General features: G+C 40.5%; 1 protein-coding gene across 1 annotated transcript in view; it reads left to right on the top strand.

Moving 5' to 3' along the window:
• Positions 1 to 19,964, top strand: part of LOC131198271 (kinesin heavy chain-like) — a 54,613-nt gene that overhangs the window by 11,246 nt on the left and 23,403 nt on the right. The window contains exons 2-5 of the mRNA XM_058182760.1: positions 436 to 523; positions 1,676 to 1,749; positions 16,627 to 16,731; positions 18,770 to 18,818. Coding sequence (XP_058038743.1) covers positions 436 to 523; positions 1,676 to 1,749; positions 16,627 to 16,731; positions 18,770 to 18,818 — 316 coding nt within the window. The remainder of the gene's footprint in view (positions 1 to 435; positions 524 to 1,675; positions 1,750 to 16,626; positions 16,732 to 18,769; positions 18,819 to 19,964) is intronic.

Here is a 19,964-nt window from a genome sequence, read left to right as displayed (position 1 = left end):
AAAGTTAATTTAGTTTCAGGTTATATTTTTTCTAACATTTTCAAAGACATGTTAGACCAGTTTTAATGGTTAAATCATTGCTTTCAATGTCTGAAAAATCTGCTGGACAGTCATGCGTATATATTTATTAAAACTAATATACTCTCAAACATTGGATAAAATTAACCTTGAAAATTACCTCTCCTTTTGCTGGCATTTTTAAATCAGTTTCAGTATCATTAAATTGACCAGATGGGTGATGTAGAAGTCTAATAATAAAATAAATATGCAACTTGAAAGAAAATTAGTATTTTCAAGGAACTGTATGAGGTTTATTAAAAAAAAAATGTTAACAAACATTAGAGGTATGCAGTGTAACCTATGACCCAAAATTAATTGGAATACCAAAAGATTGTTCTAAATTTAAAACTTTACTTTTATGCTTATTTTTTCCAGTCTAGGCCTTATGCATTTGACCATGTATTCCAGTCACACACATCACAAGAACAAGTATATAATGATTGTGCTAAAAAGATTGTTAAAGGTAAGAGGAGACAACTTTACTTAGATAATAATAAAATCTGTAAGTCATAGGTGTAGTTTTGTAGCCTTATTTTTGTTTGGCCAATGTTTTGCCTTTTAAAACATTAATTTAGTATCAAGACCAAACAACATAGTTTGGGTTCAAAAATTAATTCGTTCTTTAAATCTGATACAGATTTAAAATTCAGTCTAATCTGAACAGGGAAATTTTTTTTCATATATCTTTCAGAAATATGCCAAGACCCCCACTCCAAAATAAATTCAGATTTATAATTAAATAGGTATTGATTCAAACTGATTTTTCTCATGCATTGCAATTAGCTATTAGATAGAAAACAATGTGCACATTTTTTTTATTTCCACATACTGCAGACATATACTCTCTTCCTCCCAGTTATCCTTAGATAATTAAAAACAAACCACTCTTATCTATTCTTTATCTCCTATTAAGCTTATTGAATGTTACCTATTAACTGTCGTAAACTCACAGTGTGGGAAGCATTGTACTTGCTTCTTGCTGCCCCTTGCTGCTGAGAGAATAATCAAAGACATAAAGATGGGAATAGGACTGAACGAAATGGAAATGAGAGACAGGTGAGAGTGAAAGAGAACTGAGAATGCATAGTGGTTGTTTCCTTGTTTCACTAAAGATTGTGCTGCTAGTGAAAAGAAGTACAAATTAAAACCATATCTGAGAAAGCAGCAGTAGCAGCAAGTATGCAAGGGCAATATTGCAAAGATTTTGTCCAGCTGTTTATTTTTATGGAACATCATGTGGAGCCACTATAATTCAGCCATGCCATATTTAGGAAGAAAGTCCCTGGCACCTAATGAATGCTTAAGGATGGGGTTAAGTATACACCTTTCTTAATGCTTAGATTAAATAATAGAAACTCTGCTAGGAGGATACTGTAATATGCACGGAAACTTCTGAACTGCCAAGAAGTTAAATATTTGCCCAATCAAATATCTGTTCTTCCTTTTTTCCACAATTGTCTTGTTTTATTAGACATTTTTATTGCATACAAGTGTCCTGAACTCTCTGGAGCAAAACTTTATGAATCTTTCAAAGGAGAACATTGATTTTAAAGCACAGTGCTTTGCATTAAGCTACTATGGAATCAGTTATTAATGCATATTCTTTCTACTGTAGATGTACTTGAAGGATACAATGGTACAATATTTGCTTATGGACAAACATCGTCTGGGAAAACTCACACTATGGAGGTAAGATATTGTTAAATATGTTACTTGGTGTATATTTCTCTGTACACATCAAACTATATTTAGTGAATGACAGAATGAAGGCAAATTAGCAATAATTGTAGAAATAAATGAAAATAGTTATAGCTCAGCAAGGTATTTCTTAATAAAATTATGTAGTAGAAAATCCGTGACAATTGTAAGCATTAATGTAATTATTTCTAGAGAATATTTCTGTTTTATCGAGTTATTGATAGTATATATTACATTTTAAATAGGTAGTAAGTGTATTGTAACCAAAGATTATAACATATAGCACTCCATAAAATACAACAGAAAAGATCCCCTGCCTCCAGAAAGTAGACAGAGAGAGAGAGAGAGAGAGAGAGAGAGGGAAAGGAAGAGAAAAACTGACAAACAGACTTGTTGATTGTAAACTCCTTGGGGCTGAGAAGAATTGCTGCAAAACTGAGTTTCCTGAAGTGGACCACTGGACTCTTAAACAAAAACGATCTAGTAACAAGAAAAGGCAACCAAAAGAGCAACAAGCAAACAGAAGCAATAAAACACCTCCAGGAGCAAAACAAATTAAGGTTTAATTTGTGTGTATTCTTTAATGGATTGCTAAATTGGCCACACCCACCCAGTCACATGACCACCTCGCCATGCCCACCCAGCTAGTCTGGCCCCCCAACAGTCTGAGGGACCATGAGTTGGCCCCTGTTTAAAAAGTTTGAGGAGCCCTGACTTAAATGTTTACTTTTAAATTTAAATGATAGCAGAGCAAAAGTAGCAGCATAGTTGCTGATAGTTGGGAACACAGTAAAAGAAGATATAGTTAGTCCTTGGTTAAAGTCCATTTGTTCAGCAGTTTTTCAATGTTACAGTGACACTAAATTAGTAATACTTTTTGTTAGTCCTTGCAGTTCTGGCCATCTTAGCTCTCCCCACAGTCACATGATCAACACAGGCAATTAGCTCACACTTAAATGGTTGCAGTGTCATGTGGTCTCGTGATTGCCAAGCAAAGTCAATGTGGAAGTCAGCAAATTGTTCCTGTAAGTTGTTCCCACCACTTTCCCAAGTGCTCTGCTGCACTCCACACACCTTACCTACTGGCCACACTTGTGCCAGTCTGCAGCAACCACCTGTTTTGATCACCCAGTGTCTGATTGTGCTTGCGCTGAATTGCACTGTCTGGATGTTTTTCCATCCTTCAGAGCACCCACTCTGCATCTGTATGTAGTTGTACCAGGCTGAAGCAGCCACCAACTGAAGAACCTAGCACACCTAGTCAAGCTCACACTACGACAGCCACTTACCTAGCCTCTGGCCTAATTGTAAGCTGCCTGGAACTTCCTCCTAGCTTCCTCACTGACTTTGGTCAGCTAACAGATCTTTGTCCCGAGCAGATCCTTGCTTAATGATCTTCGATTCTCACTTAACAGTGGCAACAGGCATTGCCAGGATTGCAATCACTAAATAATGCCATTATGTGACATCATATTTTATGACCTCATCACTTAGCAATAGATTTTAATGTCCCAATTACTATTGATAAGCAAGGATTACCTCTATACGGTATAATGATAATTTGGTAAATTGTATTACATTCCATCAATTTCAGTGGAAAAAATAAAACAGATAGTCATTTCTCAGAATTGAAATTAGTGGGTTAATGATTAGATTTAGCTGGATCATGCCTGTACATTTCTCTTATAATATTAGCAATTAATAACTTATTAAGTTTATATGCGTGCTGATCATTGGTTACTCTGTGTGATTTACATATTGTTAAAAAAAATTAAAAACGAGGGGAGAAAAAAAAAGGAGGTAAGATGACAAAAGGTACAAAGCAGATAGAAATAAAGAAAAAACAACCCAACAATTCAAAGCAGGTTTCAGAGAACTATGAGCAGACTGGGGCCATTTAAACATCGTTCTAGAGTGCAAATTCTGCTAGAGAGAACGTGTGTTTCCTGGTCACAAAATGTTTAATAAAAGGCATTCAGAGATCAGATGGGATCAGCCAGGCAGGCACTATAAGAGACAGGTAGTTCCTCAAGTAAGGTCCTATGTTACATTGGACTTTACAGCTAGCAATCAGCAACTTGAATCACAGAGGAAACAAATTAGCAACCACATAGCTAGTGAAGCAGAGGTGTTACAAGGACACATCAAAGCATGCCTATCACTTCCTATGTTGCTGAATTCTGTATTCTCCTGTGCGCTGCTTGGAGAGTCCAAGCATGGGGATTCAAATCATCTGATTGGCCAGAGACCTGAGTTGCAAAATCTTTTGCCATGTCTCTTCTTCCCAGCCGAGCCTCAGTTTTTTCAACTCAGTTGGCCTAGAGAGACTCGAATGAGTTTGCTCTTGTTAAAAATTTCGGAAAGATTGTTTTAACTGGATTGGGAGAGTGCTTCTGGGACTAGTTTGAGGGCTGCGGAGAGCGCGCCTTGGTGTAGGTGGCACAAGTGGCCAGGAGACAGAGAGACCGCCGTCGGCAGGCAGCTCCGACAAAGACAGCAATTGGCCATTTTGCCAGCAGGCCAATCCGGTCAGAAGGGTGTCGCACTGCGCTGAGGGACCTCAGCAAGACCGAAGCTTCAGTCTTTCGTGAGTGTAGGCGGTTGGTCTGACCGCTAAGGAGCCTTATTGCCAGTTCCGCGCTAATTCGGAAATTTTTCAGCGTTTGTGATCGTGTTGCCCGTTTCACGCTGTCCCCAGAAATGGTGACTTGAATATTAGCACAGAGAAACCGTGTTGCCGGTTTTGCGCCATTTTGCTTCTACTGCCCCCATTACTAAGCAAATTTCAAACCGTTTTGCTGGTTTGATGCCTGTTTTTCCTGCTGGGCTTTACTTCACTGAGGTCATCAGCCTAAGGGTTATCTGTCCTAGGGGATTAATTCCAGGCTTGGTTTTACCCCTAAATAATTGCAGCAGTTATCTATTGCAGGAGCCAGCACCTAAAATGGCAGATCATTTTGGATCATGCAGCAGCAATTCAGCTGGCTCATCCCCCATACAGAGATCAGAGGCTTCTGATTCCAGGGGGGCTAGATCTATTTCCAAACAACCTGCTACCAGATCTAAATCTAAAACTGCAAGATCTGCATCAGCTGCCCCTGAGAAGAATGCCCAAAGGAGACAAAAAGCCTTAGAGAAACAATTTACAAGGGCCAAACAGCAACCAGAGGCAGCTAAAGCCAAAGCTTTACCAACCCCAATAAGCAGCAATGTGGCTATAACGTCTTTTTTTAAAAACAATTTTTTATTTTTTTCAAACACAGAAACATAAAGTACATATTTTCTGAATAGAGTATTGACTGAGTCAAGATTCATACAGCTTATTTTCTCCATATTTACTATATATATTCCAATTTCTGCCAATATTCTACTTTCCCCCTTTTATCTCTTATTTATATTTTTAATAGAATATATAATCAATATTACCATTCACCCTTGCCTCCTTATCTTTACCTATTTCAAATTATTCTCTTCATTTCTCCCTTTATCATATATTTTCCACAGTTTTTTAATCTATTGAAACCCTTTACTTTAAACAGTCATCAATCATTTAATTTTTCACAATTATTTCTTAGTATCAATTTTTTCCAAAGATGGATAAAATTTTATCATATCTTGCTACTTTATCCATTATTTTAGCCTTATAAGCATATCTTTCTTTGTATTTATTTTACATCATCTTTAACTAAAAATTAAGCACTTTACCATTTTACCAGAAACAATACAATTCTTAATATTTATTTTTATAACCCCTTTTTAATTTCCATTTCAAATTCATTCCAACTTTCCCCTTCAAATAATTCCTTTTTTATAATTCAATTTTTACAATCCCACTATTAATACAATTCCTTTTCACTTTCAGGGTTACAAAATATACCTCATGTCAGCTTTGGAAGCCATACTGACACTTCATCTTACTCAAATAATATAATCACCAATATTATTTCTAATACATATTAATAAAACTATTATTACACTTGTATATAATTTCCCCTTCTAAATAAATCATTTTATATCAAATCAATTATGTTATTTAAATTCAATTTTAACAATCCCAATATTTTTAATTTGATTCATATTCCACCTTATTCAAAAAGTAAAATCACCACCAGAAACAATACAATTCTTCACATTTGTTTTTATAATTCATTTTATATAATTCAATTTTTAGAGTCCCAATAATTTCCCTTTCTAAATAAATCATTTTATATCAAATCAGTTATGTTGTCATTTAAATTCTCAATATTTTTAGTTTATTCATTTCAATTTCATTTCAATTCCATTTTATTCAAATAGTATAATCATCAATATTAATCCTAATATTGTTAATACAATTATTACTTTACATATATATCATATTACCCTTTCTCCTATCCATTTCCCTTTAGCCATTTTCTCCTGGTCCATCTAATATACCACCCATTTTCTTTTTTTCCCTTTTTCTTCTTTTTATAATGATCCTCTCTTTTATTCTCTTCTGATTTCCCCATTGCTAATCCCAATGTAATCATTCAATTTTTCCCCTCTGAATTTTCTGTTTTCTATTGTTAATCCCAATGTAATAATTAAAAAAAATTTTTTCTCTCTCCTAGATTGCCGTCTATTCTCAACTGATCTATTCCCCATTTTTCCTCTCATCTTACTCATTTCCTCATTGTTAGTCTGTCTCTTTTGCTTCTTTTTGACCTCTCTATTTTTAGCACTGTTAATCCCAGTGTAATCATTGAAACTGTTATTCACACTCTTTTTTTCATTGTTATTCCCAATATAATTGGAATGTTGTAGGTCGAAACACAGGCGAGGAGCCAAACATCCAGGATCAATGTTTTATTAAGATAAGGACTCAGTATAAAGCAACATCCAGTTTCCAGCTAACAGCACCTTTTAAAGGAAAATTGTTAGCCTTAACCGATAGCTTTAAAATATGTCCCAAACTTGCGTGGCAGAAGGAAAAGCATGGACATAAGACTGCGTGGACATAACACCCCTTCCCCCTTTTTCGAGGAAACTTTGTACAACACAAACATAATTATCCAGATACATTGGTCTACAACTGCTTCGCGTCGACTGGCGGCTCTCCTCTATTTTTGTCGGTCCCTCACACGTCGATCGCTTTCTGAACAATTTTTCAACTACATCAGATGGCTTACATATAGTCTCTGGGGCCTCTCCTGAGCATATCCCTTAGTTGGAGATAGAGAAAAGCGAGATGGACTCTGATTCTGCACTGGCCTCAGCCCTTCAAATACCCTTTCACTGTGTTGTCATCCCTCTCGCTTTGCTGGATTCCCACCCCGGTTTACTTCTGCCAGCTCTCTTAACGGCTGCCCCACTTGCTCGGCTTCGAAGCTGATCGATATGTCAGCGCCACACACAGCCATCCTCAAGCTCTACCCGGTATGGATGGGGACCCGTAACTTCTGTAATCTGTTCTGGCACCCATATGGGTTGACCGATATAATTCCGGATGTATATTAGATCACCTTGCTCAAAGGTACTGACTGTACTTTCCCAGTCTGTGAGGGTTTCTGTCGAATAATTGGGATATATTCTGCCTAAATTTGTTCTCAGCCAAATTTGTGCTCCCATACCCATGGCATCTTTTTTTCCCCAACACTCGATGTAGTGGTTCAGCAACAGAAGCCTTTTGTTGCAAAAACACACTAGAGAAATTGAGGAGCCCTAAAAGGGCCTAGACTTCCATCTTATTCTTTGGTGTTGGCGCTGTATTGCTTGTACTTTCTTCTTGGTGGAATGCAATCCAGACGCATCGACCAGGTATCCCAGGAACTCAACTTGATTTACTGCTACTTTAAACTTTTCCTCCTTTACCTTCAGTCCAGCCTTTTGAAATCTTTGTAGCACTAGTCATAGTCATTCAAATAATTCAGTTTTACTGGTAGCAGAGATGAGCACATTATTGAAATAGGGCACAACCCCACGGATGCCATATAACAACGTTCCATCAGGCTTTAAAACAACTTTGGGGCCACGCTCACCCCAAACTGTAGGTGGCGGCAACAGAATGCCCCCCCAATGTGTTATGATAGTTTGGGCTTTGGCAGTGGCATCATCTACAGGGAGCTGCTGATACACTTGGGCAAGATCTAACTTTGTGAAGATCTTAACCTCCCTCCCAGCGAATGTAAATAATTCAGTTTTACTGGTAGCAGAGATGAGCACATCATCGAAATAGGGCACCCCACGGATGCCATATAACAATATTTCATCAGGCTTTAAAACCCCTGAGGCCACGCTCACCCCAAACTGTAGGTGGCAGCAACAGAATGTCCCCCAATGTGTTATGATAGTTTGGGTTTAGGCAGTGGCATCATCTACAGGGAGCTGCTGATACGCTTGGGCAAGATCTAACTTTGTGAAGATCTTAACCTCCCTCCCAGCGAATGTAACAAGTGCTGCACCGCTGGTAACAGATAAGCATTATCTTGAAGAGCCCTATTCAGCGTACATTTATAATCTGCACAAATTCAGACCAACCCATCTGGTTTCAGTGGTGTCACAATAGGGGTCTCCCACTTGGCGTTGTCCACTGGTTCCAGTACGCCTTGCTGAATCAATTTATCTAGTTGTTTGTCAACCTTGGGCTTTAGTGCAAACAGCACCCTCCTCGGTTTCATCCTTATTGATGTCACCTTGGGGTCCAAACTGAAGGATATTGGGGTATCCCTATATTCTCCCAACTTCCCATCAAACATGTTGGCGAACTCTTTACTCAACTCTCCAATGGTTTCTCCCTGGATTTTATGAACCCCAGTAATCTAACCCCAAAACTGCAAACCAGTCCAGTCCCAGGAGGTTAGGCAGTGCACCTTCAACAACAACCAATTTAAATGGCCCGGACAAGTCTTCATATTCTATGTGAAATGTTCTGCTACTCTTGATGGGGATGTTATTTTCTTGATAATCTCTCAAATGAATACGACCACACATAATCTTCTGCTCAGCTCCGTGTGGCACCAATTTCTGTAGAGTCTCCATGATACAATTGTTGTTGCCAACCCCATATCCACTTCCATCTGGCAGGGAGATCCCTCAATAAGAACAGTAATGTAAATTTTACTACTTCCCAGAATTCCAGTTTGATTGCTCACCCTCTCTGAACAACAGGTGTCCGTGTTAATAGTAAAACACTTGTCCTCTGGGGTTCTTAGCCTTGGTGGGCCATGCTTCCCCCCTCCATTATGAATTGAAGTCTGTCCGGTTGGGGCGGGCAGGCAACAGGGCATGTCAAACTTGTGCTAGGTGACCCTTCTTCCCATACCACCTACAAATGTTGTTTTTATGTGGCACGTAGCTCTGGAATGGTTTCTGCCACACCCTATACACAAGGAGAACAACTTCTGATCCTCTGTCCTCTGTGATCTTTGCTGGCCACTCTCAACCGATGGACATCATCATGATTATCTCCATCTTCAGTGTCGTCCTGTGTTTCCACCTCTCCCTGATGGACTTTTTCCCCCCTTCTAGGCGCTAGGGGGCTGCCCGACTTCTATATCTCTTCCGTCAATCTATTTGATGATTCAGCGGCTTGCGCCTCCTCTACTGCTGTCTGTAGCATTAATGTTAGTTTTGCCAATAATGGTTTCTGTAACCAAACATCCCAAACCCCACAGACCAATCTGTATCGAAGGGCTTCCTCTAAGTTGCTAAATTCACAATAAATAGCTGCTTTCCTGAGGGCCGCCATATAACAACTGATAGACTCACCCTCCACCTGGTCCCTATGATAAAAAGCATGTCTTCTAGCAATGCAAGATGGTCGAGGAACACAATGTTCCCTTAATTTGCTTAATAATGTCCCAAGGGACTGTCTGCAGGGGTTAGGGCGCAATGAGGGCCCTTGCTGTCTCAAACACTTCTTTTCCTCAAATGCTTAAAAAAAGTGGTCGTTTACAATCAAAAGGATTAAATAAGAATCCCACATCTGTGTTTCAGGATCAAATGGAGCAAACTGTGGTGAATTAGCCATTTTCTTTCCAAAACAAACAGTCACCACACATGCCTCTTTTATCTCTACATTGGCTCAGTGCCCAGCAATCCCTCCTCGTCGCCAATGGAGTGTTATAGGTCAAAACACAGGCGAGGAGCTAAACTTCCAGCAGCAATGTTTTATTAAGATAAGGATTCAGTATAAACCAACATCCAGTTTCTGGCTAACAGCCCCTTTTAAAGGAAAACTGTCAGCCTAATAACTTTAAAATATGTCCCGCACTTGCGTGGCAGAAGGAAAAGCCTCTGCTCATGTCTGTGTGGACATAACAATAATCATTTAATTTTTCATCAGTGTCTTTATCTTCAGTGTTATTTTCTTTTCTTTTCTTTTGAAAATTCTTTTAACTTTTTTAAAACAAACCACATACAGAACGTTTTTTGAACAAAATATCAACCAGGTACACAATCAAATCCAATTCAATTTCCCCCCACCCTCTTGTATATTTTGTCAATATATTTCTCTTCCCCCCCCTTTTTTAATTTCACTATTTGCACATCTCTAACATAAAATTCTAATCTGACCCTCTGCCCTGAATTTAGCTCTTTAATCAAGTCTATCCCCCCTTTTTTACCCTCTTTCTTATTTCTTCCATCTATATTAGAACCCTGTATTCCCATTTACTAATTTCTTTCTTTTCAAACTTTCTAACATCAACATCTATAATCTCATTACATTTGCATAAACATTTTTTAAAATCATTATTCTTAATTTTACAAAAAGAAAAACAAAGACAAAAAAAGAAATAATAATAATACAAGCTATCAGTTCATTATTTAAAAAAAAAATCTCTTATGCAATCTTCAGTGTTATTTTCTTGCTTCTCATTAACAGCTTATTCATCCCGTTGAATATACTCCGGAAAACATCTTGATTTTTTTCTGTCCAAATCAAATGATAAATATACCATTTTAACCATCTCAGTTAGTTCTTCCACATTTTGACATACTAGTTACTTTTTAACTCCAATTTAAAGTTCATTATTTTCCACCTCTTGTGTTATCAGTGTTCAATTGTTGAGAAAACAAATCCTCCTTACAAACTCTCACGCTCGTTCCTCAAGGACACCGTAAATTTCCCATATCTAAAGTGTTCAGTGTAGTACCTTTTTTTGCCAGTAGATGGCTCTCCAGAATCCACAAGTTGCAAGTCAACAATTTAACAAAGTATCCAGTTTTGTGTATTAAATCCAATTAACTTACTTTCTTTCTCTAATTTTTTTTTTATATTTTCCAGTTTCCAACTTTACATTCCAGTTCAAGTCCAATTTAAAATCTTTAGCAGGGCTTTTCTATTGTGGATTTTTCTTTAGTCTTTAATCTTCCTTTATGATTTATTTTTTTTCTTGCAGTTTATATCCAATCGTATTTCAAAAACATTTTCTTTTGGGCTTATTTTTCGTATAATAAATTTAGTCCCTCCAATTTTAGCATCCATATTTAAAGTGTAAACATCAAACTCCGTTTTGGGCTTTAGTGTTTTTTACTTCCGCTTTCTATCTTCTCTGTCAATTAAGTTCTTCCGATGCTATTTAGCTGCTGTTTCCACACCAGGGTAGCTTTAAAAATTTCCAGGTTTTTTTTCTTTATCACCTGTGAGTTGGCCAATCACTCACCTGGTACCAATACTCCTACAGATCTCCACTCCTGGACAATCCTTATTCCGGATGCCCCAGCTTCATGGCGGTTGCAATGGCTGCCGCCCCCCGCCATTGGATTGAAGAGTTTTCTCTGGCTTTCCGAGGAACTTGCCTGTTCCTCTTAGCCATCCGAGATGCCTCCCCTTCGCCATCTCTACAGGACAGTCCGGTCCGAAGATCCCCCGTATAGCGGTTCGTCTGGCTGGATTTTCCCAGCCGGTCTCGCCGTGACGCTTCTGGTCTCTTGTGGCTACAACTTCTAGAGAGCAGGAAATGTCTTGTCTGGATTTACAGGAGGACCACATGAACTGGTCTCCCAATATTGATACGGGTTTGCAGAGTTTTCACATATCTCCAGTGGTGGGGGATTATGTTCCTCTAGCAGGTGGGGCCAATGCAGGATTGAAACCCAATAATATTTCTAGACCTTCAGGACCATTGACCACTTTTACACCTACAACAGCTGAGCTCCGCCCTGAAGAGTATTTGGGTCCCAGTTTGTCCCAAAAGTTATGCAATTTGATTGCATATACTATCTCACATGGCATTGATACAGCACTCCAACAGAGGGGTCTCACAGGCCCATTGCCATTGAGACCCTCCCAACTACCGCCCCGCAATCACAGTTACATTCTGCAGTTGGCCTTATGTGGGAACCTCCTTTCCCACTACTTTCCTTGCATAGTGAGGCTTCGTTCATGGGAGAGGATGAAGTAGATGATTATGAATTGTCAGAGGAGGAAAATGTCACTCTGGACGCGCCAGCCTATTCTGGGCTGTTCCAACCTACTTTAAGCCCTTACTGACAAAAGGCAAAACTATGGCCAATATGGGGGTAGCAGGGAGCTTATCAGAGGATCCTTCAGAGCCTCAGGACCCTTGAACCAGCCTGTTCACAGAGCCAGTCATGGCTCAGGAAGTGATTCCCTATCTCAATTTTTTAAGGATATTATACAGAGGCAATGGAACCAGCCTGGGTCCATTTCAGCTCCTAACGGGATGGACAGGAGAATATATACAGCAAAGCAGGATTTGGAAAATCTTTTGAAGATCCCAACTGTGGATACCCCTTCGCCACTTTAACTTAAGCAGCCATTCGCCTTCTGACATGGTAGAAGGATTAAAGGCCGGGGACAGAAAAGCAGAGCTCTCAGCTCGTAAGATTCATTGGACTGTTCGATCGGCCACGGCGGCATCATTTTTTTACCAGAACTTCACTCATATGGCTGCGCCAAATGCAATCCAGAGTGGCCCCAGATGACACCAGGCTTCATCAAGATCAGTAAATTGATGGCAACAGCTGAATATTCAGTGGATGCAACCTTAAACGCGGCCAAATTTGCCTGAAGAGCACTGGCATTGAATGTCACCTCTAAAAGACTTTTATGGCTTCTCCAGTGGCAAGCCAATATGAAGTCAAAATGGCAGCTCGCTTCCGCTCCATTCAAAGGAGGTAACCTTTTTGGGGAGGTCCTCGATCCTATGTTGGTCGAAGGTAAGGATAAAAGGAAAGTGCTACCTATGTGTACAGAAGGGCGGACAGGAGATCTACCCCTTTCTATAGAAGGCAGTCCTTTCGGAGTCAGGAAGTGGGATTTAACACTTCACCCTACCAGAGGTTCTATCTTCAGGGCATGGATCGATCACATAACAGAGCATCCTTTTGGGACAGGTCTAGATAGCCTCAATTCAGGTGACCTTTTCGGGGAGCCAGCAACCAGCTCTACTGCTGTAACAAGTGACTCCCATTCTGAGATTCCCATTGGTGGGCGATTAAGCAGTTTTGCCAGCCATGGGCAGGATACCACTACTGATGCTTGGGCATTGCAAACAGTGAGGCTTGAGCTCACTCTAGAGTTTTGTTCCAACCCACCTAGCCATTTCATTCAATGTCCTATTTCCAAGGACCCAGCCAAGAGGACCCTAATGGAATCCAAGATCCAGCACCTGTTAGACATCCAGGCAGTAGAACCGGTGATGTTAGAACAGAGAGGTCTTGGATTTTATTTGATCCCCTTCTGGTTCCCAAAAGTTTGGGAGGGGGGCAGAGAGTCATATTGAATTTGAAGGAGCTTAATCTCTATATCTTTAAAATATAAAAGGTTCAAAATGCAATTTCTGCATACCATTCTGGGTTGCATCAGACAAGGACACCTTTGGACTTCAATAGATCCTAAGGAGGCTTACCTCCATGTCCCCATCAGACCACTGTACAGACAGTTACTTAGATTTTCATATGCAGATCTCCACTGGCAATACAAGGCGCTCCCCTTTGGCCTTTCATCGGCCTCGCAAACCTTTACCAAATTGCTAGATGTCATAGCAGCTCATCTGCAGGTGAGACCCATATGACTGCAATGTTATTTGGACGACATTTTAATACAGTCATCATCCCCACAGCAGGTGCAAAGGGGTCTGAAGATCACAGTACAAACTCCGGGATCATGGGTTCTCTGTGAACTGGGAGAAGAGCCAACTGACACCAGCATCACACACTTAGGTGCAGTGATAAATATGCTGACATCTCAGGTTTTCCTTTCTCAGGATGCAAGCCAGCATAAGGGTCATGGTGATACAACTGAAGGCTTTAGAACTAGTATCATTGATTCTACTTTCCCAATTTTTTGAAAGATGATATTCTGCCTGGCTATTGTCCCTTGGGCTCAGTTCTATACACGGGCCCTACAATGGCTTCTCTTGCCCAGCCAGAGATCAGGGCACAGCAATTCAAACACCAGGATCAAGATCCCTAGCCGAGTGCTCTGGTCCTTGGACTGGTGGTTGTCAGACACCATAGAGAAAGGCTGTCTCTTCAAAGAACCCACCTGGCTGGTTTTGACATTGGACACCAGCCTGTTTGGCTGAGAGGCCCACCTGGACTTTCAAGTGACCCAAGGTCGGTAGTCTCTGGAAGAGCTGCTCAACAATATCAATTGGCTGGAACTGAGAGTGGTGCATTTGGCGCTGTGCCACTTTTAGGCTGCATTGGCAGGTCAGCACGTGCTTCTGCTAACCGACAACGTTACAGCCAAAGTGCATGTGAATTGACAATGTGGCACCCGTTCCAAGGCCCTGATGTTGGGATTATGTCTCTGGGCAGAGAAGCATCTGCTTTCACTGCAAGCAGAACACATCTCTGGAGTTGCCAATGCTCAGGCGGACTGCTTGAGTCAGAGGACAATCGATCAGTCCGAATGGCGACCTTTTTCTCCAAATAATGGAGAAGTTTGGGACTCCCTTAGTGGACTTGTTTGCCAATCCAACAAACTCCCAACTCCCAAGGTTTTTCTCCCAGTTCCAGACACCAGTGGCTGAGGCCATCAACGCACTCCACTGTCTGTGGCCTCCCAGCCTGTTATATGCCTTCTCTCCAACCCCCCTCATATCAAGGTCATCAGGAAGATCTTGGAGGAGGAGGAGGAGGAGGAGGAGGAGGAAGTATTACTGGTGGCACCACATTGGCCACAGCACCCATCGTTTGCGGACCTATTGACACTTTCCATTTCTCGACCATGGAGGATACCACCTCACAGGATCTCCCTCAGCCAAGGGCAGTGCAACATCTGGACCCTCAATGGCTCCAATTGGCCATTTGGCACTTGAAAGGGAGATCCTGAGGAAGGCATGCTTTTCTAGAAAAATGATTTCGACTATATTAGCTTTTTGTCGGGCTGTATACAATGCCACCTAGACTTCCTTTTGTCGCTGGTGCGCTAAAGAGAAGTTGCTACCCACATTGGCAACCATTCCAAATGTATTGGACTGCCTGCAAGTGGGATTTGATAAGGGGTTATTCACTAACACTCTTTGCAGGCAGGTGGCGGCCTTGGCCACGGTCCTGCCAGGTGAGGGCACGACCCCACTTTCATGACACCCTAGGATACGTAGTTTTTTGAAGGGGGTCTCCAATTTACCACCTACCATCCATCGGTACCCAACTTGGGGCCTATCCATTGTTTTGTAGGCACTCACATCTCACCCATTTGAACCCTTGGGGTCCACCAGCATCAGACTACTTAACCTTCAAGGTGGCCTTTCTGGTGGCAATCACGTCGGCACGCAGAATATTGGAACTGGCTGCCCTCTCTGTATGACAGGATTTATGTATTTTCCATCCAAACTGAGTCGTTCTTCAACTAGATCCGACATGCATACCCACAATTAACACCTGGTTTCACAGGGTGCAAGAGGTTGTTTTGTCGGACTTTTGCCCGAACCACAGACATCCGCAAGAACAGCGTTGGCATACCTTGAATGTCCACAGAGCTCTTTTTAAATATATAAAGCGTACGGCTGGATTTTGGTGCTTGGAGGCTCTGTTCATTTCATTTCAGCCCAGGTCTGTGGGCAAGAAGGTCTCAGCCTCTTCAATTGGATGCTGGCTGAAAGCTTATATTTCGTTGGCCTACGAACATCAGGCCAGACCTCCACCGGGCCGCATCACAGCTCACTCGACTTAAAGTACAGCCACTACGGCAACCTGGGCCACGCAGTCCACCATCTTGGAAATTTGCAGGGTGACCACCTAGGTTCCCCCTCGCCATTTTTCAGGAATTACAAATTAGACATTTTGAATTGGCTGAGGCGGCGTTTGGGAGATGAGTGTTATAACAGGTTCTGCCATCTGAGGGGACCCTGGACCAATCAGTTTCCTGCCCTACGATGAGTTAGCTTGGGTAGATCCCATGCTTGGACTCACCAATCAGCGCACAGGAGAAGGAATGTTGGACTCACCTGAATGTTCTTTCTATGTGCGCTGCAGGTGAGTCCAATCCCACCCTGGTTCTAGTATGGTCTGCGGTCCAGGAGTGGTCAAATTTATCGGTTGGGCTAGGTCCTCTCCAGTTCCATGTCTTCATTGAAAAAACTGAGGCTCGGCCGGGATGAAGAGGCGTGGCCAAAGATTTTGCAACTCAGTCTCTGGCCAATTAGACAATTTGAATCCCCATGCTTGGACTCACCTGCAGCGCACATAGAAAGAATGTTCAGGTAATTCCAACGTTCTATCGGGACTAGTTAAAATTTCCAGTTGGTTTTCAAGGGCAATCCCATGTAGAATACATTGCAGTAGTCAAGCTATGAGGAAACCAGTGCATGAGTGACTATCTGAATTATGAATTATAAGCTGACTGTGAATGTAGTTTTTCAAAAATCCTATTCATTCTTTTCAGTTTAAATATCCAATCTTGGCAATAATTACGTTTATTTTTATTTTAAGGGAAAATTGCATGATCCAGATGGAATGGGGATTATTCCAAGAATAGTGCAAGATATATTTAATTATATTTATTCCATGGATGAAAATTTGGAATTTCATATTAAGGTAATTTATTCATTCATTTTATTTATAACATCGTGTACCTGGCAATATGAAACTGGATGACTAGCATATTGTAAAAACAACAGATAAAAGCTATGAAAATAAAAATTAAAGAAATACCACATCTGAGGTCACTCATACATCTTCCCAATTCAATTCAGAGTGCCCTTGCCTAAGGCCTTAGGGAATAAGCAGATCTTTAATGTATTATTTCATAATCTAGATTATAATTAGATACCTCTGCCGTACAAACACCCAACTGGAACTAGCATCACATGAAGAAAGGTCCATCCCAACACTTCTAAACCCCTAAATTGGTCCAGAAGTCCACCATGATTGTTGGTATTGAAAACTGTTGAGGGACTAAGAATAACCAGGATGGATGTGCTACTACAATCCTAATTCTTTTAGAGGCAATTTGTAAGTGCTGTAAAGTGTTCTGGAATCCAACTGAGAAAGTTCCAGATAATCCACTTCCTCCATTGCCCTCCAAAGCTGAATCTAAGCATGTTCACAACAGCCTTCCCCAAAAATGGCAGATTGGAGACCTAATAAAAATTGTCCAATAATGTTATGTCCAACAATGGCTTCTGGAGAAGGGAATACACCGGGGTGGGCTTCAAAAATTTTAGCAAGGGGTTCTCTGCCCAGTTGCTGGATGGGCGTGGCCTAGTCGGCCTCCTGTACCATTGTGGGGAGGGGGGTGTCCCAGGCTCTGGAGGCCTCCCAGGCTCTGAAGGCTTTACTCGAGCCTCTGGGAGGGCGAAAACAGCCTCCCCAGGCTCTAGAGGCCGGAAATAGACCCGTTTCTGGCCTTTCTGAACTTCCGGTAGGCCCATTTTTCACCCTCCCCGAGCATCTGTGCGCGCCCTGCATTTACCTGCATCCAAAATGGGCGGCATGGGGACTCCTGGAAGGGATGGGCAGGGCGGGGCCAGCCAGGAGTGGGATTTGGGGGTTCTCCGAACTGCACAGACTCTTAGAGGTTCTCCTGAATCCCTGCAAATCCATAGCAGCCCACCCCTAGAATACACCATCTCCTTAATCACAGATGGGAACACCCTTTATCCAAGAATGATTTTACTGTATCTGTGGCCAGTTAGAAGGACATGATCTAATATATGGGCAGTCTTTATAGGACCAATAACACTGTCCACTACATTGAGAGCAGCAGGCTCAAACTCTCCTTAAACTGCCAGATCAGACTATGCTTCAGTCAAGTTCCTAAAAACTTTATGGTTTTAAACTTTAAGAATGTTTAAATTGGCTCAGAGCAGATTCTGTTAGATGTATTGAATAGTCTTTTCAGTGGCCCTTTAGATGGATAGTAAGAATAAAGAGAATCCAGAGTTGTTTTTGAAGGATTGGGAGCCCTCTGAAATAATTTGGAGGTATATAGAGTACAGGAGATTTCCTATTGTAAGAGCAATCCAATTTCCCATTGTGCAAACTGTAAAGTCCTTTATTTTTTAGTTAGATAAAGACCAAAGTTTTTAAAAACTTATTAAAAGCCTATCAGAAAATATTCTTGTGTTTAAGAATGAAAGATCAGTTCTATCTTCCAAAAATTGATGGCTGCTTGCCTTAAAAGTGTATATTTGATACTTGGGTATCACACTTTCAAATTTCTATAGTTTGAAATTATATAGAGATTTGAGAATAGTACTTCTTTACTGCAAAGATTACATATTTTATATTTGAAGATTTTAGTAATTTTATACATGCATATTATCACATATAATACAATTTTATTAAGAGAATTGTTGTTTTGCACATGTACTTGAGTTCACAAATTTTGAATAACCCAGTGAAGTCTAACTTCAGTGGCATTTTTACTAAGATGCAGCAGAAAATCATTTTTTATTTTCTAAGTTCTTATTGTCACAGGTCCAGTTTTTTTTAAAATTGTGCCATTTTAAATTTTTAACATTTGTGAACTTTATAACACTATAAAATGGTTCAGAATATTGTATTTTGGTTTATAAATGAATCATAAGGCATCAGTGAAAAGTTACAGTTTTCTTATGCCACATTCTTTTAGGTATCATATTTTGAAATTTATTTGGATAAAATAAGGGACCTTTTGGATGGTGAGTATATTCTTTTGAAGATGAAAAGATTTATTTTTCTTGCAAATGAACATAATTGAACTTGCTCTTAAATGTATTATCTATTAGTGCAGTTGAGATTTGTTTGGACATTCTAATGAAGAAGTAAGATATTGATGGGCATATGATAATAGCACGAGGATGGACAAATTAAAGAAGTAGCAGATAAGGGCAATTATAGCTTGGCCTTATAAAAAGAAGTAGATAGAATTCATGATTAGTGGCAAAATCCTTAGGATTTTAGTATTACATTTTATCTATATATATAAAAGCCAAATACCACTCACTCATCACGAAATCTCAAGAACTGTAAAGCCTACAAACTTGAAATTTGGCACATATGTTCCTCTTGGCTTCTAAGTGCTTGCTAAGAAAGGATTTTTCGAAATGACCATTAGATCATTAGTATTTCATATATAGTATTATATTCACACATCTGATGATAAGGAGTTAAGATGTTCTACTCCCTCTCCCCACCTGAAAAGAACTCTGTTCAAACGCAAGTTGCCTCACATTCCGTTATCTCAGTTCAAAGTGGCAGATGTTCCACTCCTTCACTCAGGAATAGTCTGGGGCTTCTTCCAGTACTAAACATCAGTACCTCACCAAAATGTCTACGCCTTCCACCGATGCAACTGCTTCTGAACTCAAGGCAGCGGGAGAGATATTCCCTTATGAGTTTCAATCACCGACCACCACGTGAGCCAATGGATTGTGAACCAAATTCTCCTGCATAGATATCAAGGCTCTAAACAGGATTCTTCAGAACATTAGGGGCAGCTTTTGGCTGGTGACTTCAGACAGGCATTGCCTGTTGTGCCATGAGGAACACATGTAAATGATGTCAAAACCTGTCTCAAGTCATCCATTTTATGGCCTAATATCACAATCTAACCCCTCCTAAACTCTGCAATGGCACCAGGCTTCAGATGAAGACTCTGTACAAACAAGTAATCGAAGCCACGATTTTCACAGGCATCAATCAGGGAGAAACCATTCTCATATCCCAAACTCCTCTGATCCCATCAGACTACCACTTCCAGTTCAAATGTCTACAATTTCCCATTAAGGGGCCATCACTATCAATAAGGCACAGGGACAGACTTTGAAAGTGGCTGCTGTGCATCT

This window comes from Ahaetulla prasina, chromosome 4, assembly GCF_028640845.1.
Source record: "Ahaetulla prasina isolate Xishuangbanna chromosome 4, ASM2864084v1, whole genome shotgun sequence".
In the NCBI taxonomy this organism is placed as follows: domain Eukaryota; kingdom Metazoa; phylum Chordata; class Lepidosauria; order Squamata; family Colubridae; genus Ahaetulla; species Ahaetulla prasina.
The sequence above is the reverse complement of the archived record's forward strand: the minus strand, read 5'-3'. Positions and strand labels throughout refer to the sequence as shown.